The sequence below is a fragment of the Magnolia sinica genome, chromosome 13 (genome assembly GCF_029962835.1).
Source record: "Magnolia sinica isolate HGM2019 chromosome 13, MsV1, whole genome shotgun sequence".
NCBI classification, from domain to species: domain Eukaryota; kingdom Viridiplantae; phylum Streptophyta; class Magnoliopsida; order Magnoliales; family Magnoliaceae; genus Magnolia; species Magnolia sinica.
The window spans coordinates 50,935,727-50,962,647 of record NC_080585.1 but is presented as its reverse complement, the minus strand read 5'-3'; the positions used below and the strand labels follow the sequence as shown (position 1 = coordinate 50,962,647).

Sequence of the window (26,921 nt, the reverse complement as noted above, 5' to 3'; positions counted from 1 at the left end):
CCCATATGACTACCAAGAAGACAAGCAGTTACATCATCCTTCCTTCTTTCCCAACTCCACCATGCTAAGAGAAGGTCCTCAACTGACCCCGGCATCACCCACACAACACTTTAAATAAATTGAGGAAACTATCCCACACCCTTTGAGCAAAAGAACAATGGATGAATAAATGATTAACCATCTTCGCATTTCACATGCACAGCATGCAAATGTTGGCAAGCACCATTGTCCTTTTTGAAGAAAATGTTGCTATCTTAGAAGGGGCACGATAGAACCAGACATAAGAGAAGAGGTGTAACCTCTTCTCTCTCTCCCAACAATGAACTTCAAAGCAACCCGTAGAATGATTGGATAGAGAGCCGACCTGACTTACCCTTATTCCACACTATGGCATCCCTCTCACCCATAGAGGGGCAGTAACCATGAAGTCACTCTAGGAACCTAATGAATTTGTTCGCTTCCTCATCCGTCAAATTTCTCCGCAAGGGGGAGACCAAACAACTACATCTCTAGAGGTAGAAAAGATCAAGCAATGGGAATATTCGTTTCCAAAGATAGACGAATTAACCTCGGGAAATCCGCCAGGAGCAATCTCTTTCCTATCCACGCATCCTCCCAAAAATGAATCCTCTTACTATCACCAAGAGAAAAACCCCCTCCCTCCTTAAACTTAATCACCAATCTATTAACTGTCTTCCACAATCCTAATGCCCTAGATAATGAACAATCCTGCTTCAACTGATACGCAACAAAAGGATCAAACTCGAAAAGGAAAAGATCATAGATGTTTCTGTCCAAGTGGCAGGGAAAGAAGCATGTAAACTATTTCTTAAAAGCAGTGATCTGCTGAAGAAATAAAAGAATGAATGAAAATATCATGTAACCAAAAGCAATCGACTGATTGCAACATTATTCTTATACTATTTACAAAATACAGAAGATATTGACTAGGTCGCATGTTTTGCTAAAATATCAAAACGTTAAAGATCAAAATCGAAATGGCAAAGATTCATAAATTGTTCCATGGGAATGTTAATGGTGAACCTAATGAGTAGTCCAATGCCAACTCTGAATCAATTCAGAAATAAGCAGGGTTGGAGATGCATTTTGATATCAATCACATAAGATAGAGTTTACAGCACAGAAAGAACTTACTTCTTGTAAGTAGTTGACACACTCAACATATCTAACATTGTCCAGGTTGCTGTGTGGGCCATCTTCAAAATCTGAACTGGACAATAAAGAATGACTGTTTGTAGCTTCTTGAGACCGTCTAGACCTTTCTGAACGTGGAAATGTGGTAGGCATATACAACACATTAAGGTACGAATCAGCAGAAAGGGAATCGTCCAAGATTGTTGGTGCACTTCGTGCCAAATGTTCATACCTGCACGACATGAGTTGGAAGTAATCAACTTTCATAATCTGCATCAGTGCCTACATGTATCAATGTCAACTATTCCCTGCAATTTAGAGATTAACCGGAAAGATCAAAAGAAAACATAATCGAGATAACTCAGAAGAGTCAGAACCTTAAAGGCAACATCCTCACAAAATAAAACAAAGGGCAAACATGTTGATAAGGTTGCGCAACAGATGAAAATGTTGGTTGTATCAATACCAGCAGAATCATAAAGATTTGACTGTGGATGAAGTTTTTCTAGCCAAGTTAGTGTAGACATTTGACTACTTGAGGGCATTTATTTTGGTGTATATACTTGAGGGTAGTCATTGCATGTGCTGGTTGGAAGGGCTTCAAATTCATGAAGAAACTAAAATGTGTCAAAGAAAAAAGATATAGGAATAAAATAAGGAAAGTATTGGAAATTAGAAGTAAGATATCAATGTGACTTTCTCTAACTGAATGATGAATGCTAGGAGAAGAAGACAAAGCTTACAACAAAGCATTTGAGGATGTAGATTTTGTCAACAACAGAGAAGACACTAGGGAAACTACCGCATAATACTTCAAAAGGTCATGTTTTAAGGATGTGGATCAGAGACCTAATTTTAATGTCTGGGCTTTAGTAGACTCACACAAAGAAGAGTGGATGTATAATTTACAAAACAGAAAATTCAAAAGGTGCATCGATCTTGACAAAGTTTACGAGTTGGGATCGGATAGATTTATGCTATTTTTGTACCTTAAGCAATGTTTTCAGTATCGGTGATATCGACCGATATATCCCTATGATATGTCATGGATCCCAACTGGGCAATACGAGGCTCCAAGATAGTATTTGAAATTATTCATATCATAAAAGATATCACATAATATCACAATGCATCACAGATATCACAAGATATTGGGACGAATCCTTTCTATAAAATTCTCGATCAGAAGTCGATGGCTTTCTTTAAACAATTCCAAAAAATAAAAAATAAAAAATCATTCTAAATCTCTTTTTCTTTATTCCTCTCCACTTCCAACTAGATTTATCGTGGAATTGAAACACCTCCGCATCAATCCCATCGAAGAAAAACACAAATTTTGAATTGGAATCAAGATCCAGCCGATTTTGGGCCCTTTTCAATGAGCATCTTCGAGTTTTGATTCTTTTCTTTTACTATCAAAGCATATGAAATCAGTGTTATGCATGAAAAATATGGATTTGGAGCTTTGATTTTAAGATTTGGTGGAGTTGGGCCGATTCACAAAAAAAAAAAAATAATAATAATAATAATAATAATAATAATAATAATAATGCAATCTTACTGTGCACACACTAAATCAAACATGCATTTAACCTAATCTGGTGATTCTTGGGAATTTGCGGATTTTTCAAAAAAAAAAAAAAAAAATTTAAAAAGAAATAATTAAAAATGTATTAAAAAAATCAAAATTCCACTTTGATCAGTGGTTAATTGATCCCAATTTTAAAGTATTTAGGACTTTTTAATGAAATCATCATCACATACACTCTAATTTTGGGATTTGGGGACTGTTGCCTGACCTACAAAAAATTGGAGAAATTTCAAAATTTCCCAACTCGGTTGCAATCTTAATGTTCCAAACATAAAATCAAATATGTATGTAACCTGATCTAGTGATTCTTGGTAATTTGGAGATTTTTCAGAAAAAATAATTTTTAATTAAAAATTTTTAATTAAAAATAATAATAATTCCACTTCGATCACTGATCAATTGGCCCCCATTTCAGAGTTTTTTTTTTTTCAAAATTCCAGTCCTAATGTATGAATAGGTCTGTGTGAGTCTAAGCAACATCTAAACACATCATTCACACTATATTTCTCTAGTTTTCCACTTCTTTTGCTTTTGAATGTATTACTTGTGTTTCCATACATGTCTTCTTACATTTATAAATTATATGAATTTACTTTGAATATACTTGCATCAATTCAATCAAATAGCACATAGATTAGGACCCTATACAAAGGAAACTTATTATATTCACTTGTTTTTTGTAATCTTTTGATTTCTAAGTGTGTATTGATGTCTTTTTTAACAATCTCTGAAATTTCATTGAAAAAGTCGACCAATTCCCAATGTTTCCCTGTGTTTCCCAACAACAACAATACATTACGCTATACAACCGATATATCCCATGCGATAACCGATATGTATCCATATCCCAAGGTTGCAATATAATATGCGGCAACGATACCAAAAAACATTGACCTTGAGAATTAGGAAGTTAGCTAGCATTATCACTTAAAAATCTTCAAGAGGTTTCAGACCCAAAGAAGTTACAAGTGGTTAAAACGACTCATTAACCTTAGCCCTAAAGAAGGGATGGCCAAGGTGGACTTTAGGTCCATCAGTCTTGTTATTGACCTAGACAAGATAATCCTACAGAAGATACTTGTTGAGATATTAGCCACTCATCATAAGTAACTAGTATGATTCTCTCTCTTGTCCAAGGTGTCTTTACCAAACATAGAAAAATCCTTAATGGTTTGTTGATTGTTAATCACTACATGGGTCTAACCCTGCTTGCTTTGTGGAATGGGTTTGGTGTAAAGTGGAGGCAATGGGTTCATGGTTGTCTTTCAGTTGCCTTCTCTATACTTATTAAATGATCACCTATGGTTGCTATTTAAAAACGCCAAGTACACACTACTAGGAAGTGTGAAAGCTAGTCTGATACATGATTTGAAGTGTGAGTGACAACTAAGTAGAAGGTTCATGCAACTAAGCTCCCATTGGCTCCTTCAAGAGCTCACGTGGCATCTAGCAAAGTGATGTCTCTCATTTTGCTCTTTCTAATTATTGATGATTCTCCAAGTCCATAAAGTTTGGACCTAATCAAGGGAGGTATAGTTAAAGCTCTAAAAATCTCCATCTTACCCTCCAGTTTATGCTAATCTTTGATAGTGCTATGATGGAAAACACGTCGTGTATCAAATGCATTTTGAGGAGCTTCAATGTGACAGATGGGTTAAGAGAAGATTTTGGAAAACACTCGGTACCTGGTCACACAGTGGACACCAGCAAGGTAACGGGCACCACCGTTACCATTACGTAATGTCTATTACAGCCATAACCAATTTTGAATACCAATGATGCAAGATGGATAGTCTAACCTAGAATGATGCAACGAAATTAATCAACAAATTAAATCAAGAGATCAAAACATAAAATAAAGCCAATCTATCACAAGGTTAAAGAGTTCAAGCATTAAGGATGCTCCAATTCAAGACTACCAACAATTTCGCAGTGTAGGTCTTAGAGGATATTGACTAATTAGAACCTATGGAAGGTCAAACTTCCATCTAGCATAGGGATAAATCTTAATTCAAAGGAAAACACTTGATTTTATTAAGGTTTGGGTAAGTTAGGGTTAGGATTTTAGTATTTAGGAATTGGGGTTTTGGGAATTATATTTTTGGGCATTAGGGTTTTTTTTAGAATTAAGGTTTTTCTTAAAATAAGGTTTAGGAATCTAGGGAATTAGGGTTTGAAGATGGGGGTAGGGTTGTGCATACGGACGGCCGTACGGTGTGTCCGTACGGTCATACAGACCAGGCTGTTTGTACGGTGGGGTGACAGTTTAGGAGTGGTCCAAACAGCTAGGGTGATGGTTTGGTTTAGGTTCGGAAGGGCTAAGGTGATGGTGGTGATGGTCTTTGGTTGAAGACCAAAGAAAATGGGGGAAAAAAAAAAAAAGAAGAAGATGAAAAGAGAAGAAATCAAAAATAAAATTACCTGGGAAGAGAACGAAAGAAAGAAGATTATTGGAATCACTCCATGGCTTCACACCAAACTCTAATCACATGAGGAATTTTGCTCTAAAACAAGGCAAGAAGAAAATTACATTTAATAGCCAATAATTCCATAGGCTTCACGCGTCCAAGCCTTATATGCTCTATTTGGGGTGTTTTTACCAAAACACCCTTAATACTATAAAATATCCAAAACACCCCTAATATCAATCATTGTTTTCAGTAGCGTTGTATCAAAAATGCTATGTAGCATAGCGTAGCGAAAATGCTATGTAGCGTAATTCCCTGGTAGCGTAAGCTACGCTGCATGTAGCATACGCTACATGTAGCGTAGCATAGTGTGTAGCGTGGATAGTGTAAGCTACATGAAATCTCATTTTTTTTCAAGTGTTTTTTCTATGTTAGTTAAACACCTATTTTAAAATGGTGATGACTAATACCTATGACACATGGCACTACATTAATCTAATCCGGACCATCTAGATTGTGGTCCATATCGTAGATAGAGCACTTAGATCAATCCAGGCCATCCAAATTGTGGTCAATATCATGAATTTGTGATGTTTCAATAATAATAATAATAATAATAATAATAATAATAATAAAGTCATACTTAGAGATGTTTAAAGGCAAAGAGAGAGGGATTTTGCATGGAAATAAGTGGTTGATGATCTGGATTCGTAGTCAAGAACTCATAGAAATTACGCATTTTGTAAATTTTATCATATGTTCTATTATTTTAATTAAAATACTAAGGATTGTGTAGCTTATGCTACACACTATAGAGGGCCAAACGCCACGCTATACGCTACATGCTATTTAAAACACTGATATCAATTAAATCATAAAATAAGCCAAAATAATCAAACTAACTAAAACTAGTGTCTAATATGAGTCCACGATCAAGATGACGCAACGATCAAAATGGTCCAACGGTCAATATGGCCCATCATGCGAAATTCAACGGCCCGATGCAAAATCCTATAGTCCGATAGATGTATCCAATCGATCCAACGGTCTAATACTCTCAACTAAGCAACCCACATGCATCTTCCCAGTGTGGGGTCTTCAAAGATGCACGATCATGCATGTGGGGTCTTCAACGTGACTAGGAACACGAATTGGGCCCATTGGGCTCCATGTGATGATCACCTAGCCATAAATAAACTGGAGCAACTCTCCTCCTCATCTAATAAACTCTAAAAGGTGCTTGGATGTTCTTATCAATTTCCCTCCACTGAGAAAAGTTCGCCTTTGGTGAAATAAAACTGCAATAACGCTCTAAGAGATTCGAGTCTAGTCTCTGAAGCTCGGTCTCTGTAATCCACGTACTGTCTGACTCTGGCCTGTTCTTCCAGTTGACGAGATATTTTTGGAAACCTCTGTATCTAGTAGAAACCACTAGTTATGGTAAATGAGGTGAAGGCCGGTCTGGCAAGAGCCACGAGTCATGGGGCAGGTCGGAAACACCACCATCTGGGCCAATGTGAGGGTCGGGAGAAAGGCTAGTGGGTGAAGTTGTTAAACCGTTAAAAGACAAAAGATCTTCCACATTGAATGTAAAACTAATTCCCAAGTTAGGTGGAAGATCTACAACATACGCATTGGAACCTAATCTTTTCAATATTTTATAAGGTCCTACACCAAGGGCTTGTAATTTCTTCATGGCCCCTTGCGGATACCGTTCTGGCCTTATCCGAACCATCACATCTCTTACTTGAAATATATTTTTACCTGCGATGATAGTTGGCAAATATTTTATACTTTTCATTGCTCACATTAATTCATTTCTTAATTTCATCATGTAAGTCATGAATATGTCGTGAAGATACATATGCAGCCTCTGAAGCCCTATGGGAGACTAACATGGGAATGAGCTCTATAAGCTTCCTAGGCTTGTAACCATACACTACCTTAAAATGACTCATACCTATTGACTGAACTATTATATGCAAACTCTGTGACTGGTAAAACTAAATCCCAAGTCCTAATTTACACATGCTTTCTAATTGTCTGAAGTAGCCCAAGCACGAAATCCATATTAATATCTTGCCACGGAGTGTGTGGCACTGGCAAAGGCCTATATAATCTGGTGTTTTGCCTTTTCTACTTTGCTAACTAACAAGTCCTATATTGCCCATTAATTTTAGCAACTTCTCGCTTGAGATTGGACCAATAAAATCTATTCTCGACAAGGGCAATAGTCTTGCCTCTATCAAAATGATCGGTTACTCCTTCAACATGAAGCTCTCAAACTAGAACATCCCGAAGAAAGGTGCGGGCAATACAGAGTTTATCACCTTTAAATAAAAACCCATCGATTAGGACAAATCCACTATCGCTCCTCGACTGATCATCCAAACGTGACGTGTACACTTTCCCAAAATCTGAGCATATAGAATATTCTCCCTTCAATTATTCAAACCCAATGACTTCCACACTCATGTATTGGAGTAACGCCACTCGATGACTAAGGGCATCAACAGGTTTATTCTCGATCTCAGCCTTGTGTTTCAAAAAAAAAAAAATGTATACTTCTGGAGAAACTCGCATGCCTTGAGTTTTAGTTCTTTTAGGAATAGAGGTATTGCAAGGCGTCATGGTCAAAAAATGATGGCCTCGATCCTAGTTTTTAGATGTAGGTGCCTTACACCTCAAGTTGGAAGAAAACTACATCAAGGTTATTCTCGAGGCATAATTACATGTAGCTTAAGCTTCATCAAATTAAGGCTCAAGCCTCAACCTCAAGGAATACGCATCATATGATGTTAAAGTCTCATGTGTTTGGCCAAAAATGGCCTTCTACTGATTTTTTTTTTTTAGACAATTTTGCTACTAGTTCCGTGTATGGTGCTAGGGGTTGGGTTAACCATGGGTAATCCATGTTACTCATAAACCAACCACAAGTGCATATGCAGGTGTGGTTCCATGATAATCTCGGCTAACCGTGTTTGTAATTCGCTTGATGAGTTGCATCTGTACATCTCAAGGTATTCCCATAACGGTAATGGTGGTCGTAACAGCCACCACCGTTACTATTATGATATGGGTCGTAGCAATCATTACAGCCTTTTTTTTTTCTTTTCTTGAGAAAAAAAAAAAAAAACCTTTTGTGGCCCTGTTATGGACCATTTGAGGCCTTCTTTTTTTTTTTTTTAACAAACTGGAAAAAAAAAAAAAAAAACTTTTGCGGCCCCATTATGGACCATTTGAGGCCATTTTTCTATAACGGCCGTTTCGGCCCCATAATGCATAACAGTTACCATGTTTACCGTTATGTAGCAGCCATTACGTACGTTACATAATCGCTTTGGCATACCATGGCAGATCTGCAGCTCATTTCTGCTCACTAATGCCTACAGTTCCTATTTCCCATGTTATGTGTTCCCTCAAATCATTTATGCAATCCAAGTTTCTCAATCTGGAAGCTAGTATTTGAAATTGCACAACTATTGTCATAATGTACTAGAAAACAAATTAGCAGATATTTGTTTCTCTACATGGTACCTATGCTCTTAACCCAATCACCTATTAGCAATATGATTGAGGCATCTTTTGGATTTGAAAACCTTCATCAAATCACCTTTATTGAACTCCCATTTCTCTTGTTTAAAGGCAACTGTGAAACCATCCAAACTTGGCTCTTAATCCTTTTTTAAGTCAAACACTACATTCCTAATATCTTCCAAACCACAACTTATTTTCATGGGAAAGGCAAATAATCTCTATCCCATCTAAGCTACGGTATGCCATGTCACCTTTGCAATAATCTCTTCCCACCATTTGCAATAAAGCTCACTAATGGATTCCACAATGACCACTTCAATGTATTCTTTATCCTCCACCACAAGGTCACCATTCATGACACTTTGATACAGTTATGTTCTCTTTGCATCGCAATATGGTGAAAATACTTGGCATTTATGTCACCTTCCTTTAACCAGCTTGATCTTTAAAAAATTCGAACTCATTTTTCCCATCAGGAAATGTTTGAAAAACTTCAGAATTTCCTTACAAACCTATGCCTTTCCTTCATATAATAGAGAATTTGCGTCCATATTCAGGAAGCTGGTCACTTGGAGCATTTCCACTTTTTCAAAAATATCAAATTTTCAAAAAGCGATTTTATTCCACTCTATAAACCACACTACCTCTTCCATGTTGAGGAAGTCAATCTCTTCAAGAACAGCCCCCTTCTTAATCTCACATTTCATCCTCTCACTTGTATTAAACACTTTAAAATTTATCTCCACCAACCATCAACTCTAGTGGTTTCTGGGTCCCTACTCATGGCTTAGTGGTAGACTCACAAGAGTTTCAACACTAAGGTCATGGGTTCGAGTACCCATTGTGGTGTGTGTGAGTGTGAGGGTGTGTGCATAAAATTTTTAAAAAAAATAAATAAAATTAAATTTAAAAAAAAAAAAAAAAAAAAAAACTCCAGTGGTTTCCCATCCACTCCCAACTTTTTAAAACACAGTACCTTCAATGACAAGGCTATCCAAAAATGGATATTATGATAAGAAATATGAAAATGAAGACAATTGCTTTGCACACTGCATTCAAGAAAAAAGACGTTGTTTCCCTAATTTACAAGAATTCGCACAAATAACTCAAAAAAGTTTACATAATTACATTTAAAGCATATTCAAGGTACCAAAATACATGATTACCTCACCAATTCCAACCCTTAATACAACATTGAATACTCCATCGAAGCAACAGACAATGATTTATGAGCATTATGATTAATTGGAGTATTCATATTTCAGGATATCTCCTATAAAATTAAAAATTAAAAATTTAAAAAAAATTTAAAAAAAATTTTAAAAAAAATTAAAAAAATTGGAATTGTTTACAAGTTACAACCAAATGCTCTGATTATAATATCCTAGTTTCCCTGAGCAATAGAAAAGGCTCATGGCCCATCATATGGACATCTGAACTGTTTTTAAGGCCCACTTGCTTTTCACTTTGGCATGCCCTAGCTTTTCACACATGGACTCACTTGAGTGGCCACAACCACAATCATGTACGAGAGCTGGCATGCTTAGAGCAGCAATCCCTTGCTCAAATGCAAGATGATGATATAACAACAATAATTAATTGATCAATATAAACTTCTCCATAGAACTCCTGAGAAGACTGCTGATCTTCATTGTAGTTTCCTTATTTTCTTTTCAGTTCTCTTCTTATATTTTGAAGTATATTTATATTATATTTTTCTACACTATTGGAACAATGTATTTTAGAACTTCCCAACTACCAGAGCACATCTGGTGCCAGATATATGGTTATTGATATTAAATGTAACTTGGCTTAACAATGCAGGTTCAATAAGGAAATTGAGATCCAATTCATTACACCAAAAGAATAAAATAACCAAGCAGATGATTCACAATTAGAACGCCTACTTACATGGAACGAACAGCAGAAACATCAACTGGAGGGCCTCCTTCTTTTGTATTAATGATCTCAAGAATGACAGGTGTAGGATCACCCTTGTGCAGTTGAAGAGCTTGCCTGGAGACATCAAAGAAGTATTCGATAGGCATCACAATTTTTACTTGGGGTAAGAAACTCATTCCAGCTCTCCCAACTGTGATTATAGTTTGGCAACCATTATCTACAATGAAAAGAAATGAACAAATGCCACCTACTTGAATTTTACACGAGCTTGGGCATAGTGTTCCATCCGAATCAAAGCATGTCCCCATGCATTCCATACAGGAAAAGCATCAATCTGAAATTAGACAGTACCTTCTTTACATGAAAACACAACAGAAATATCCGAAAAGGAGAATAACATGTCCGATTACCTTCTCCTCAATGCTGTTGCTTACCTTGCATTTCTTGCAAGTATATACAGCCATGCTGTATCGTTCCTCAGCAATTAACCTATCACAGAGACGTGCAGACGACGCTTTGTCAGCAATATCATCAAGAGAGGCAACAATTCCTGATCCGAGAAGACTCTGAAGCAGCTCCGCACGTCCCAGCCAGATTTCGGCTTGTGACAGAAGTTCTGACAGTTCATCTGCATTTTGGCTACCTATGCTGGAGCCGCCAGCATCAGAAGACACATCATCAGCATCTCTACTTCTCTCTGAATTGCTTGACAAGTCACTGTTCCCAGAAAGTTTTCTCAGCTGTGCTTTGGCATAAACCAGTGCCTACAGATATGTAGAATTAGACATGTTCTTCTAATTTCCAATGAAAACAACAGCATGCATACAAAAAGCAAGATACCTGAACAAAAGTTTCCGTTGCATGATATGCGCGACCGAGAGTTTCCATAGATGCATGCAAAGGCAACTGTTGAGAGCTCAAGACACTCTTCATCTGAGAAATGCACAAGTCCAGAGCACCTTTGGCAGATATTGACTCATCAGAGCACAAAGAAAGCAGTGCCTACAGACAAACAATCCCCAGTTTCAGCGGACTTGCAGTTGAATGCTCAATTCAAAAACACGTAGAATCATAAGGTTATGATTAATTATATTTTCCAGACACTAGGTTACAAAATAAAGTACGAGTTGACCAACAATTATTTCAGTTTAAGCATACACTCTATGTCAATATGCACTAGCTACGTCCCCTGGATACTCCAAATGGCCTTGTTCTCGTAGACTCTGACCCATACTTGACCCATCAATTTCAAGGTAATGCAGCCAGGTCCTATGTAACCTGGTACTCTTAATAACAAAATGGATAACAATATTTCTAAGAATTCTTATGGTTACAGCACAGTATTCTAAACTGGCAGGATAACGTGCACATTTTTATTGTGGCAAGATCCCACGAAGTTAGGTGGTTTCATTGATTTTGTGATGGTGGCTGAGTGAAATTAATTTAAAATTTTACGTGTCCTTTCAGAACCTGTGTACCATTGGATGAGGAACATGCCCGTAACATATGGAAAAGTCCTATAACAGTTGAAAAACTGTCATTTTTTTCTATTTAAATCCATTTTTCTCTTATTTTTTCACTTTTCTTATTCCAAAAACTTTCTTAAATCATTCTATAACATATTTCAACCACTCTTGCAATATTTTTTTAGGATTAAAACAGTAGATTGAAGTAATTTGGGTGAATCGAAGCTCTGGGAGCCATTTTTCGAAAAATCAAAAAAAGAGGTATTTATGTCTTCTTTTTTTTTTTAAATACCAATTTCTAGTTCTAATGCTTGATTGTGATGTGCAAACATTTGAAACACATAACCAAGTTCAGAAAGTCACCAAGCAGCCCGATACAGCACTATCGCACGTCCTCGTATCGGTAACAATGGTGATTGTTGATCTTGGAGGAGAAGAAAGAAAGAATGGAAAAAGGAGGAGAGGAAGAAAGAGGAGAGTGTGAGAGACAATGAGGAGCTCTAGCCCCACACGCCCCACTTTTCGTTTTATTCTACTAGGGCTTTCACTTAAGAGGTGAAATTACAAGAAGCACACTACCAAAGAAGAAAAAACCCATGTACACATAACCTCAATGCATAAAGACTACACCCAATCAAGATGACTACACGTGTGACCATTCTAACACTCACCCTCAAGCTGGAGAATATATATATCATAAATGCCCAGTTTGTCAAAAAATTTGTCTAAATGAGCTCGACCTAAAGCCTTTGTGAACATGTCGGCAACTTGGTTTTCAGATTTAATAAATGGGGTTGATATTTCCTCGTTCGCGACTTTTTCTCTAATGAAGTGACAATCCACTTCAATATGCTTGGTCCTCTCATGATAAATTGGATTATTTGCGAAATGTGATGTAGCTTGGTTATCACAATATAGATTCATGGGAGTATCAACCAAAAAACCTAACTCACACAACAATGTCTTCAACCCCACAAGTTCACACATGATATGGGTCATAGCCCTATACTCAGCATATGCACTAGAACGAGCAACAACTTGTTGCTTCTTGCTTCTCTAGGTAACAAGATTACCTCCTACAAAGGTACAGTAACCTGTGGTGGACCACCTATATGAAGGAGATCCAGCCCAATCTGCATCAAAGAATCCTTCCACTTTAAGGTGTCCATTTCACTTGTAGAGAATTCCATGGCCTGGGGCGCCCTTCGAATATTTAAGTATGCGAAACACAGCTTCCATATGAGATACACGAGAGGCTTACATAAACCGACTAACAACACTGACTGGATAAGTAACATTTGGTCATGTAATGGTTAAATAAATCAATTTACCAACCAACTAGAGATATCTGCCTGGATCATCAAACAAGTCTCATTCATCTGTACTTAACTTCAAGTTTGTGTCCATGGGAGTTGTAATTGGCTTAACCCCCAGTAAACATGTCTCTTCTAACAAGTGCATAACATATTTCCTTTGCAATAAATTAATCCCCAATTGTGACTAGGATACCTCAATTCCTAGAAAGTATTGAAGGGAGGCTACATCCTTTGTACAGAAGTGTTGCTGCAAGAATTCCTTCAACTCGAATATGCCTTCACCATCATTTCCAGTAATGATAATGTCGTCCACGTAAACAACAAGAACCAAAGTGCCACTCCCACTCTAACTAGCAAAGACTGAGTGATCAGCCTGACTATATTTCATCCCAAACTGCATTATCACGTTACTAAACTTGTCAAACCACGCACGTGAAAACTGCTTTAACCTATAAATTGATTTTCTTAGCCAGCAAACTTTATCCGACTCCCCCTGAGCAACAAAGCCAGACGGTTGCTCCATATACACTTCTTCAAGTAAATCACCATGAAGAAACATGTTCTTTACATCCAGTTGATATAGGGGCCAATTCAAATTTGTAGCAATAGAAATCACCATACGAATTGAATGAAGCTTGGCCACTAGGGAGAAGGTTTCAGAATAGTCAACTCCAAACGGCTGAGTATACCCTTTTGCTACTAGTCAGTCCTCTAAACGATCCACAGTGCCATCAAACTTGTACTTCATCGTATACACCCTATTACACGCTTCACTGCATGTAACTTAGCCAAAGTCCAAGTTTGATTTTGATGAAGCAAAGTCATTTCTTCTTCCATAGCTCTTTTCCACCCATCAGTATGAAGACCTCCTGAAACAGTCAAGGGACGGACAGATGACAAGGACAAAGCAAACTATTGAAATGAAGGTGATAGACCATTCACGGAAACAAAATCGGAAATAAGATATAGAGTACACGAACATATACCCTTTCGAATAGCAATAGGTTGATCATCTTCATTCAACAAGTCTAGTGGAAACTGAAGAGGAGGATCTTCAGACGGATTGGTAGAACTGTCGAAGGGCACATTACTAGACGTTTTAGTACTTCTCTTGGAACGTTTGGAGTAGACCTACAACGGTGGATGGTTTTATTGTGACTCGGTGGCTTGCTTTCTAGGTAAATATGTGTCTATCACCATCGAAAGGGTGGTAGAGTTTTTTGAGAATTGCGATGTCTTCCCATTGTCTGAAAATATGGAGTATTTTCAAAGGTGACATCCATGGACACATCGCCTACGGGTGATAGCATTATAACATTTGTAGAGATGCTAAGTATTTGAGTACCCAAGAAACACACACTTTATAGCTTTGGGTTCAAACTTATCTGAGACATGATCAAATTGATATACAAAACAAACGCACCTAAAAATTTTAAGAGGAAGAGAAAAAGAATGATGTTGGGGATACAAGATATTAAAAATGAGTTTTACTTCCTAAAACTGACGAGGGCATCTAATTTACAAGATAACATGCAACTAAAATAGCATCACCACAAAAACTTTTTCGAACCTTCATGTTTAATAATAATGCCCTAACCACTTCGAGTAATGACGATTTTTACGCTCAACAACTCCATTTTGTTGCGATGTGCGTGCACAAGATGTTTGATGAATGATGCCATGAGATGAGAGATATGAGTGAAAAAGGTTAACTCCTTGGCATTATCTGATATTAGAACACACTTTCGCATCAAATTGAGTTTGGATTTGTGCATGAAACTCCTTAAAACACATAAACACCTCAGAACGATCTTTCATAAAATATAGCAATGTCATTCTAGAGCAATCATCCACAAAGATGACATTTAAAGTTGGATAAATTAGAAATATGAACAAGTCCTCAAACATCTAAATGTATCAAATAAAATGGTTTATCACGGGAAAAAAAAAAAAGAAATTTTGTGATGCTTGCTTAACTCACAAGCTTCACATTCTAACCTAGATACATAGGACAAAGACGGGACAAGAATCTTCAAATTAGTTAAGGATGGGTGCCCAAGCCTAGAATGCCATTGATGAGGAAAGATGTTACTTTGCAATACAGCTCTAGCTCTTATTATTCCACTCATAAGATAGCAAAGTCCATTAGATTCATGCCCTCCACCAACCATCCTCCCTGTCTTTAGATCCTGAAACTCACAATAAGAATGATAAAATTTGATAGAACAATTTAAGGATTTAGTTAGTTTACTTACAAATAAGACTCAACAAAAACTTTGAAATATACAAAACTGAAGACAATGAGAGATTTGATGTAGGACACACACAATGCCTTCACCAGATATACTGGTTGAAGTGCCATCAACCAGGTTGATAGACAAAATAAATGAAAAATGAACTAACTTGGACAGCAAATTACGCCAACTGGTCATATGATCGAAAGCACCAAAATCAATAATCCATAGAGTATACTAAAAAAATGTAAGACAAGATGTATCTAATTAAGCAAGGGTAAAACTAGAGGAAGAGGCACAAGTGGAATGATTTTTCAGAAGCTTGGCATAATCTTCATTGGACATAGTGATTATGTCACTTGAAGTACTCGGCTCAACAGGAGTGGCAGGATTGGATACATAACATTTTGAACTCTCCTGTGAGTTGACTTGATTAGCCCAGTAAGGCTTCCCATGTAAATCCAGTATGAATCAACATTATGATTGTTGAGGCCACAATGAGTATAGTGACGATTACTATGACCACGACCACTAATGCCACCATGACCACGACCACGACCACAACCACAATCACCTCCAAATCTACCGCCTCGACTACAGCCACCACAAATTACCCCATCACCTTTGCCCGCTTCGAAGATAAATGCCGAGTGATCTGATGAAGTGGAATTTTAAGTAGACATGCCAATTGTCCTCTGAACTCTGGCGAACACTTCTGTCACTGAAGGCGCTTCTGTCACTGAAGGAATTTCACTACCTCTCAGAATCTGGGACCTCACAAGCTCGAACTTAGGTTGAAGACCAAAGAGAAATTTAGCAACATGAAATTCCTCCCTTTGCCTACGCACAACTTCAAGATCTGTTAACAATGGTTGGTATACATTCAACTCTTCCCACATGTCGCGTAGAACAGAATAATATTCTCCCACACTTCTATCTCCCTACTGGAATGTGAATATATTCTGTAGGAGTTCATAAATACGGATTAAGTTTTTCACATCAGAATGCATCTCCTTCAAGGTATTATAGACATCTTTAACGGCCTTTAGGAAGATTACATTGGCATTGATATGTGGTTCATGCTATTCCACAACAATGCCCTAATTTGGGCATCCTCTACCACCCAATCATCATAATTTGTCGTAGTGATATTAGGTTTAGGCGATGTCAAATATTTAACTTTTCTCTTTCCAGTCAGAAAAACTTCTCCAGATGTGGCTCACTGTAGATAATTTGTGCCATTCAATTTCATTGATGTTATTTGGAAAGGCACCAAATCTTATGAAGATAAAATCATGCTCTTGGAATCATTCTTGGAATCCATCTTAATGACAACAAATAATTTTTCTTGAACACAAATCCTCCAACAAGGTGACCTACTAAATCAATACCTGCTCCTGAACTTCAACTTGTCTTGAACAACACAATAAAGGACTTCATGAAACTTTTGAATATTCAGTCTTCAAAACTGATTCCATGCGTCGAAATTGACCATAGATTGCATATTGGATGAAAGATTGCCCAATTTGTCCCATTACACGCGTAAATGCAAAAGCAGGCCTTGTACCCTTCGTTAAACACGATTTCACCACCCATCACAAGAGGGTACATCAACCAAAAGAGATTAGGTTAGATCGGCCCCAAACACATTAGGGTTTCTAATCATAAAGAAGAGAGATATCAAGAAGAAAAATGGATCAACGTCGCTCTGATACCATGTTGATCTTGGAGAAGAAGAAAGTAGGAGGAAAACGTTAGAGAGAATGAGCTCAAACAGCCCCACACTCTCCACATTTTGTTTTATTCTACTAGGGCTTTCACTTAAGAGGTGAAATTACAAGAATACTCTCATCACAAGAAGCACACTACCAAAGAGCAAAAAACCCACGTACACAACCTCAATGCATAAAGACTAAACCCAATCCAGAGGACTACACATGTGATCATGCCACACGTGTGAACACGTCATGTGTCCACATATGTGATCATGTCACAGGTGTGACCATTCTAACAGTGACCGTTACGACCACAATAACCGATATGGAATACCTTGGCCACGGCTACCTATAGTCAACATAGTAATCAAAACTAATACAGCCTGTGGGCCTTACCTTGAAAAGAATTATATCAGGGGAACTTTCGTATCGGTGTGATGAGCGAACTGGATCATCCTTCGTTGGGTCTCCAGTAAGTACCCATTCTTCAGCAATGGACACAGATGGAAGACGCTCCTGCCCATCTGCAGAATAAACTGAAACACGATCCTCCTGGATGCCAGCCATTGCTTCCCAAGCAACTCTTTCAGACTCTGTCAATCCTGAGCTCTTTCTTTTCCGGTAAACTTCTTTTGGAGCTATCTTATTTCCAGTATCACGAGGAGTCCAAGAAAAAGCTCTACGAGCTTCTTTCTGCAAGTTACTGAGGCTGTTTGTGAAGTTTGACCTTGAAGGCATGCCTGTTCTTGTTTTCGGCCTTGGTCTTGGCCCTGCAATGGATATCCGTGGTTCTCTTGAAGGGGAACTAACACTGACAGCAATTGCTTTGGCAGAATATGTAAGAATTAGACTGTTGTCCCTCAAGGAAGGAAACTCCTTCAAGATCTGCAGATGAACATTGAGGAAAGAAAAAAACAGAGTAAGATAAATGAGAGAAACATTTTCCTGTTTCCTTCTTAATTTATTTGTCTTTGTTGGGTAATCTGGGCAGAAACCATTATGCTCTACCCTATACCTCTGAAGTCATAATCAAGAAGGCACACTTCCTGATGTCATAAAGGGGGCTTGTATCAGTACAAACATCTACCTACTAACAAACTGAAAGGAGCAATTTCTTACCAAAGAAGCAGACTGTAGTTGCTTCCTCATCAAAAGGACTTCGAGAATCAAATGAGGGTGTTCATGCAGAGCAGAACATCTTTGCTGCCACGGTAATGGCAAAGCTGCTAGAACGCGAAGCCCTAAGGCCCATGAGTTAAGACGAGAAACCTCAACATCTGATAGATTTCCAGCTCTTCGCTTCAGGAAGAAATGAACCTTCATACAACAAAGGAAAGTAAGTTTATATAATCTAGTGTTTTGTAAAGGGGAATATTAAAATGCCATTGAGAGCACAGCAGTTACTGTCCTCCCATTTCTGCCATACACAGTTATATGACACATGCACGATAATCCAAAACGTCCACCCAACAGAGAACTGCATGATCAGCCATGGATTGATCAATGACCAATAACTGCTTGATCATGCAACCCTCAGCCATTCAAACAGTGAACTTTCAATGGAATGTGAGTTGTTCTATTTTCTTTTCTTTGATGTCAATTTGTAAACCAATAATTAGATTAGATTATCTTAGTATGTTTTTAGCTTATCCTTCATGGTTGGACCAACTAAAGGGAAGTTTCGATCTCATTCATGTTAGACACTTAACAGTTAAAATATGCATGTGACTCATGTGCTCCTGGTAGCACAGCAGTATACCCCTTCATAAATAAATCTGTTTATATATGTATAGGTTATGATTTAATACAAGGAGTTGCTTTGATCGCAGGTCTGGTAACAGCTGCATTGCGCCCATTGCCACAGGTAAAGCATCATCAGAGTCACGAAATGAAGAAAGAAAACGTGAGGCTTCTGCTGGCCCTCCACCGCTAAGAGGGTCTGTAGTAAGCAGCTTTACAAGTTGTCTCCCCTGTAGTTCTCTCCGCAAATCTATGGATAAGGCTGCACTTTCAGCTACTTCTAAAGCAGCAGAAACAGCCCCTTTCCCAGCTAATCTAAGGGCCAGACCTTCAGGGTCTTCCTTGCATTCAGCTTCGACCTGAGAAAAAAAAACAGAAAACCAACCAAAAAAAAAAAACAATAAGCAATGATCTCTAGATTGTATGGAGGATCACAATTGCATCCAAGTAAGGAAAATGAGAAGTCGATGTTACATATTCGCAGTAATTGTCTAGAAATAAAGAAGTGCAGTATGGTGTTTTCGCTTCAAGAAAAAGAGAGTTATGACCTCTTGCCAGCTACTATAACGGTCATCTGCACACAAAATGTGATTGTATCTCTGCAAAGCTTGTCTCATCTGCACAACCTGAGAATCACCAAACAAATCTGTCATTAGGAAAACAAAAACCACCAGCCCTTCCTAGCCAATATATAATATAGCTAGCTACGAAATGAAAAGGACGAGAGATACTCTTGGAGATTTACACAAACAAAAGGGTATCTTAGAAAAATATAAACAAATGACAGACCATCATAAGTACCTCATTCTTAACTGGGTCACTTTGAGGCAAGTGGCAGCTGCACATGGTCAAAACATCCGTTGCAGCGTCTAGCTCCCATCTATGCAGATACCTAAAATAGGAAAGGATGTTCAAAAGTCAAAAGGATGTTCAAAAGTCAAGAACTCAACATCAGAGAGGGAAATAAATGAATGCTATCATGGTAATACAGAAGACTACTGTAGTATATAACAAACTCTTAAGATTCGTATGCATTCCTAAATGGGCTTTCTGAACAAACATAATGGAGATTTCAAAGGCTTATCTATTTTCTCTGTCATGTAATCAGACAAGCACAAGTTAAACTGCAAATCTCTTTACATTCTTATCTATTCATGCAGTTCATAAACAATTATAACAGAGATTTTAAAGCCTTTTATATTTTCCATATCTTTGAATCAGTTTCGCACAACGTAGGCATAAGAAGAACAAGGATATGGTAACAATAGATCTCAGAGTGTGGCTCAAGTTCAACAAACATAACTAACATAATGATATTTAGCGGGCCTCAATACTGAGATACCAGATAACATATACACTATCTGATGAGAACAACACATCCACTGTCTGATGAGAACAACATTGCACTGTCTGATGAGAACAATAATCCGAAACCTGCCCAATTAGAAAATAAAAAGAAATATAGTTGCTTGAAGTGAAGCGGCAACAGATTCAAATGTGATAGCAGGGAGTTATCTGTTACAAAATATCTTCGAGTATAACTTGGAAGTGGGAGAATGAGTCTGAAGCGTGATTCAAAGAGGTAGCACCTAGGAAGAAATGTTCAACTAAGAGAAGAAATACTGACGTCCAACAACTGATGAAAACAAGCATAGTTTCTGCATCGCTCAAGATATATATGCAATAAATAATAGACATAACAAGTCCTATGGAGTTCACATACTTGAGGGCCAATCTGGCGGCCAGTTGTTTATCTTTCAGACGTAGACAATACTGCCAAGTGTTGCTCCAAATGTTATGTGCTCCATAACCTTGAGGTTGTCCAGAGATGAAATGATTCTCCTCTCCACGTTCAATGACTAACTGAAGTAACCGATCTGAAGCTCCATCACGTAAACAACGGTCCGAAAGGGCAAGAGCATCCATCAATTTCCCTTCATTGATTAATCTGTCAAAAGAGAATAAAGCTAAAATAGTAGATAAGGTGTTCCCAAGTCACTTCAGCTAGCAGTAAAATGGACTAGATAGAACCTTGCCTGCAGACAAAGTTCTATTGCCACAATCGGAACAAAAAGGAGACATTGTCATGTCTGCATAACCCAAACTGCAAGCTACAGCTGTAACGCACAGGCCACATGTTTCCTCTTTTAAATCCTAGAAACTAATCCCACAATTTCTGATTGTTCATATTCACAAAAGAAAAGTTTTGCTAATACCACAGTTCCTTATCCCTCATAGGCCGTGTGTTCCTCTTTACAGCATTACTGTTTATGATTATTCATATTCACAAAACAAAGTTTGCTCAGTCTTACCCAGTGTTTTCAGTAGCGTTGTAGCGTAGCGTGTAGCATAGGCAAGTAGCGTAATTCCCTGGTAGCGTAAGCTACAGGGTATGTAGTGTAAGCTACAGTGTATGTAGCGTAGAGCAGTGTGTAGCGTGGATAACGTAAGCTACCTGAAATCTCATTTTTTCAAGTGTTTTTTCTATGTTAGTTAAACACCTATTTTAAAATGGTGATGACTTATACCTATGACACATGGCACTACATTAAACTAATCCGGACCATCCAAATTGTGGTCTATATCATGAATTTGTGATGTTTCAATAAATAAAAAAGAAGAAGTTATACTTAGAGATGCTTAAAAGCAAAGAGAGAGAGAGAGAGAGAGAGAGAGATTTTGCATGGAAATAAGTGGTTGATGATCCAGATTCGTAGTCAAGAAGTCGTAGAAATTGTGCATTTTGTAAAATTTATCATATGTTCTATTATTTTAATTAAAAATATTAAAGATTGTGTAGCTTACGCTACACGCTATAGAGGGTCAAACACCACGCTATACGCTACACGCTATTTAAAACACTAGTCTTACCAAAACTGGATCTGAGGTATAGTACATGTTTTTCATGAATCATTTTAAGAAACATTTGAAAAAAATAATCCATCAAAAGTAGGCAATATTTTGGTGAAAATAGGAAATAATTAAAAAAAAAAAAATGAAGCAAAAATGCCCAAATCAAACACAAACCAAGCACAAGTTGATCATTTGGTCATACTATGTCAAAAGGACACAAAGTCAGCAAGGTAAAAACAAAAGGCAAAACAAAGATGATTGATGGGGACATCACGCGCACACACGCCGCCCCCTACGCACTTACGCAAGGAGAGGGAGGGCCCCACCGTCGATTTGGCTCGATGACGACGTCCAGGGAGGGCCTCCTAGTTAGAAGACGGAGTTTTGGTTCATTAGAGTGGGCCCGATAATCAAGTAAAGTCCATCATGGGATCTCATGATCGGGGCCCACCAGTCGGATTGATTTCATATTTTAGGTTTGGATTATTTATTAGTTTTTATTTTGGTTTATTTCATCGCCAAGTAATAGGTTGCACACATGTCGCTAGTTTCGGGGTATAGGGTTTTCTTATAAATAGGCACCTCTTGTAGTTTTTTTTTAATTAAATGAAGATTAATAAAAATTGTTGCGTTTTCCTGCTCCTTTCCGAGTTATGAAAACCTAAATGGGTGCGAAGCCCTCCCTTCTTCGAAGGGTTAACTATCGTGGTGCGAAGCCACATCTATCCCGATTCGCCCCCACCTTCCATCCATATTTCTCTTCTCCTACAAGCATTTCATCTCAAAATCCATCAATAGTTGCAGCCGTTTTTCTCTATATAACAGATTTTCAGAATCTGTCCCTGCAGGAGAGCTGAAACTTCCGTAGAGCACCACATACAAACCATGCATCGGATAGAGCTGAGATTTGGGGGTTTTAGAGTCCATCCCTGGCCAACCAGGGCCAAGGTGGCCTTTTTTTGAATTGTGGGATCCACACACGTGCGGCCGTGATCACACGCACGTGCATCTGGGCCATTGTTGTTGTCCGTGCGCGAGAACTGTCTTCCGGTTTAGGTTTGCTTCTTATTTTACCCTCTCATACCAGTTTTCATAAACCCTAACCCTAGATTGCATTATCCTTAATTTATTTGCCCTTTTTCTCACCCTAGGGTTCCTTGAATTGAAGTTGGTGAATCCCTTGGATTAGGGACTGATTGTTGTACATGTGTGGATGATTACTGCTTATCTTTGAGCATCGTTTGGTTATAATTTTAACAGATCCAGCCCTAACATGTGTAGGCCTGGACCGGCATAGATTCCCCTTAATTGAATGGTTTGGACTTTCATGTGGGATATGGAATTTGTGTAATTGTTTCTGAACTAACATGATCTTAAGCCTGAAATCTCACACATCATATTTGAATTTCATGTCCTGCATCAATGATTCACCTATCTTTGTAGATTTTCCCCAAAACCAGCATCGAGACTTCGATTCATCGAATCTACAATTTTTTTGTGTTTTGCTCTTAAAAGATGAGAAAGAAGTGGCCAAAATGGCTTAGAAACCCTCCACAAACCTCCAACAGTTGAAAGAACGAAACATGGGCCTCTTATAAGTCTATCAATGAAATACTGATACACAACTAACCCATCGACATTGATACACCCTATATCGGCCAATGCGGGCCAATACGGCTCAAAATTTCAAAGTTACGGCTGATTTGACCCCATATCACATATCATGTCGAGTCGATATAGATACAATGTAGTCGTATTAACCGATACAATACTGATATTTCGATCCATGTTGTGCATGTGTATAAATATTATACTATGATGTGCATGTGTATAAATATCATACTATGACGGCATTCAAATAACTCCCCACATTTCCAGTCTCTCATTTTGTGCACGTATGAAGTTGGTATGACCAGAATGACCTACCTCAAAAGACAATCACAACTATTGCCTGAGATAGGGAGAGCCATTCTTATCCTTCATTCAAATGGCTTTTTCATTGTCTATAGACTAATTGAGTTCGAGTCTGTAGATGTTATGCAATGCTTAGTTTTGATTTGATCCCCAAGAAGAATCTCAGACATAAGGAACAACACAATACAACTGTGGAGCATCAGGTGAGGTTTCACACCCCTCAGCACTAGTCCAGGGCTGAAAACACAGGCTTTGTTTTCATCTTAGGTCAATGGAAGTCCTCTTTTGGTAGTAATCCTGTGAGCATTCACTTATGAAGAGTTGGAGTGGTGGAGGGTTATACACATTTTCAACAAGGGTTCTACAGTGGAATTTATAGGGCACCAATGTTATCACTGACAAGCTTGACAATCAGAGAGTGGGATTTCCCAATCTTGTATTTGGAGATGTTCCTAGGGTTAGTCCACAGCCTCCCATTGCTGTCCTTGGTGGGATTCTCTCTTTTTTCCATCAAAGGTTAACCTTTCAAAATCTGTCTGATCAAAGCTAATTCAGAATTCTATCCACATTAAAATGAACACAATTGTAAGCTAGTCCGAAGTTTTAATTTAGATTTTTATGCACATTAGAAAGTAACAACTACCTCCCAGGCAGATATAGGATGCAATTTATTAAAAGAATGTTGTTTTCCAGGTAAAATATGTAATGAGGAAGAGGAGAGAGATAGCCAGATATAGGATGGAAATATGGCCGGCCCACTCTCGACAATCGATTCGAGAGTATATGCAATTTATGTGGTCATGTGTCGAAGAGTGAAGGGGTAACCCGTTTGAAAGAGCATTTAACGAGAGGGCATTGCAATGTTGTGGACTGTTATAAGTGTCCATAGGATGTGCAAGCTGAGATGAGGGCTGTATTAAAAATAATGGGAAGATAAGAGATGAACGACAAGCATGAAAGAGGAAAAGTAGGGAGGAGTTGGGGCGGCCTCCATATGTAGGGGACGAGGATGCAATGGATATTGTTGACAATGACAATCCTGATTTTAGACATGCAGTTCAAGAATCCCTACGGGATGAGTGGGATAGGGATCAAGAGACAGCCTAGATTTGAGGGGTCTACCCATGAGCGTGGTGGGGGGAGTGGAGCAAGGGAGAGTAGGCCGGGGTGAGCTATATGGGAATGGGGAGGAGCAGTAGCATGCAAGTGTCGAATCTACCGTCAGATCCGAGGATGTACAAGGAAGCGAGAGGGATAAATTAAAAATAAAAAATAAAAAATTAATGGACATGTTTAGTGGAGGGGATGTAATGAAAAATGTTGGGAAGTTTATTGCGAAGTTTTATATATACAATCAAATCCCCGCGAATGAAGTAGTGCGCTTGCACTTCAAGAATATGATAAGTGAGGTGCACCATGGGGGTGAGGGTGTGCAACCGCCCATGCCCTTTGAGATAATGGGCAAGTGTTTAGATGAAGAATATGAGGAGATGAAGATGTATGTGGATTCACATATGCAATCATGGGTGATGTTTGCACCGTCATGTGTGACGGTTGGATCGGATAGACGAGGACGTCAGTCATAGATTTTATGGTCTATCACAAAGGATGGGCATTGTTCCTAAAGTCCGTAGATAGGAGTGATCAGATTAAATATGCGAATTACATTTACAAATTAATGTACCATGTCATCAAAGATGTTGCGAGGAAGAACATTGTGCAATTTGTTACAGACAATGGGAGTGCATTTGTCAAGGTAGGGAAGGATATACAGAATAAGTATCGTATGTACTGGATCCACTGTTCAATGCATTGTATCCATCTCATGCTAGAGGCAATTGAGAACAAACCGTCAGTGGCGGCAATATGGTGCGCCCCGAGGGCAACGCGGTTTGCCACAAATTATATCGCCATAAATAGCCTCCTCAGACACAAGCATGGGCTACAAATGCTTTTCACCTCTTAAGACAACACAGTTTTGGCTAGGAAGAGGAATAGAGTATAACCTGGAGAATCAAAGAGCTCGTATTGAGCAACCCGTTTTGGGAGCGCGTGCACGATATAGTGAGTATTTTGGAGTCCATCTATGTAGTGCTGAGAATGGTGGACGATGAGACGAATCCATCAATGGAGTCGTCGTATGCCTCCGTTCAACTGATGAAATATGTTATCAAGGCTAAAGTCACAAACGCATATAAGTTGGTGCATACAATAATAGAGGACCGTTGGGAGAAGACACTTTCCCACCCACTACATGAGACTAGTAAGTACTTATATGATTTTTTATTTTTTTTTTGTTTATATGCTTCGGTACTTTCCTATTAATGTCTAAATATCAGAATCATGTTGGTTTTCATCATATTTCTTAAATCCAAAATACACTACAGCTGGAAACACTATGCTAACAATGCATTGAAGAGGGTTGTGCATGAAGTGTACGAGCATTTATTCCCCAACTGTCCGGGGAAAGGCACATCCGGTACTGAGGTAACTATATTCCACACTTACATTCTACATATTTGCATCTTAATGATTCCATACTTATCCTTGGTTGCTATATGCCATCAACAGATTGTTAAATTCCACAACGCTGCTGGAATGTTCAGGTGTCAGGCCGCGAAAATGTTGACCACCATAATGCCATGTGAATTGCTACATGTAAAGTTAGTTTTCATATTATTTTATGAATTTTGAAACTAATTAAATAACTTTAAATTTCGCAGGCGAATGGTGGGCCAATTACGAGACGTACTGTGAGGTTCTACAACAGTTGGTTATCCGTGTGCTCGCACAGATGGTCTCCTCCTCACCCAGTGAAAGAAATTGCAGCACATTCTCCCTCATCCACACAAATAAGCGCAATAGACTGGGGTATGATAGGCTTCAGAAGCTAGTGTATTGTCACTACAATATGAAGCTACGAGAGAGGATGCTCCAATCTAAATGAAGAAAAGCATAGGACCCACAAGACCTAATGGCGGTCGAACAGCAATAATATATTCAGGACGAGGACGAAGACCCGGTTTACTAGTGGGTTAGGTTAGATGACTCGGATACTTCAGAAGGGCGACCAGAGTTGTATGTTGTGGC

At 38.3% G+C, this 26,921-nt stretch overlaps 1 protein-coding gene across 3 annotated transcripts in view; it reads right to left on the bottom strand.

Annotated features, from left to right (window-relative positions):
* The window catches only part of LOC131223756 (uncharacterized), a 150,816-nt gene that overhangs the window by 36,926 nt on the left and 86,969 nt on the right, over positions 1-26,921 (bottom strand). For 2 of the 3 annotated variants that reach the window (XM_058219256.1, XM_058219258.1), the window contains 11 exons: positions 20,788-21,012; positions 19,866-19,956; positions 19,613-19,690; positions 19,133-19,423; positions 18,444-18,641; positions 17,721-18,209; positions 11,434-11,595; positions 11,028-11,357; positions 10,845-10,927; positions 10,603-10,707; positions 1,156-1,387 (listed from right to left, as the gene is read on the bottom strand). In XM_058219256.1, the coding sequence (XP_058075239.1) occupies positions 1,156-1,387; positions 10,603-10,707; positions 10,845-10,927; positions 11,028-11,357; positions 11,434-11,595; positions 17,721-18,209; positions 18,444-18,641; positions 19,133-19,423; positions 19,613-19,690; positions 19,866-19,956; positions 20,788-21,012 (2,284 nt within the window). Of the gene's footprint in view, positions 1-1,155; positions 1,464-10,602; positions 10,708-10,844; positions 10,928-11,027; positions 11,358-11,433; positions 11,596-17,720; positions 18,210-18,443; positions 18,642-19,132; positions 19,424-19,612; positions 19,691-19,865; positions 19,957-20,787; positions 21,013-26,921 lie in introns of those variants that run through there. The other variant, XM_058219257.1, reaches the window with a different exon arrangement.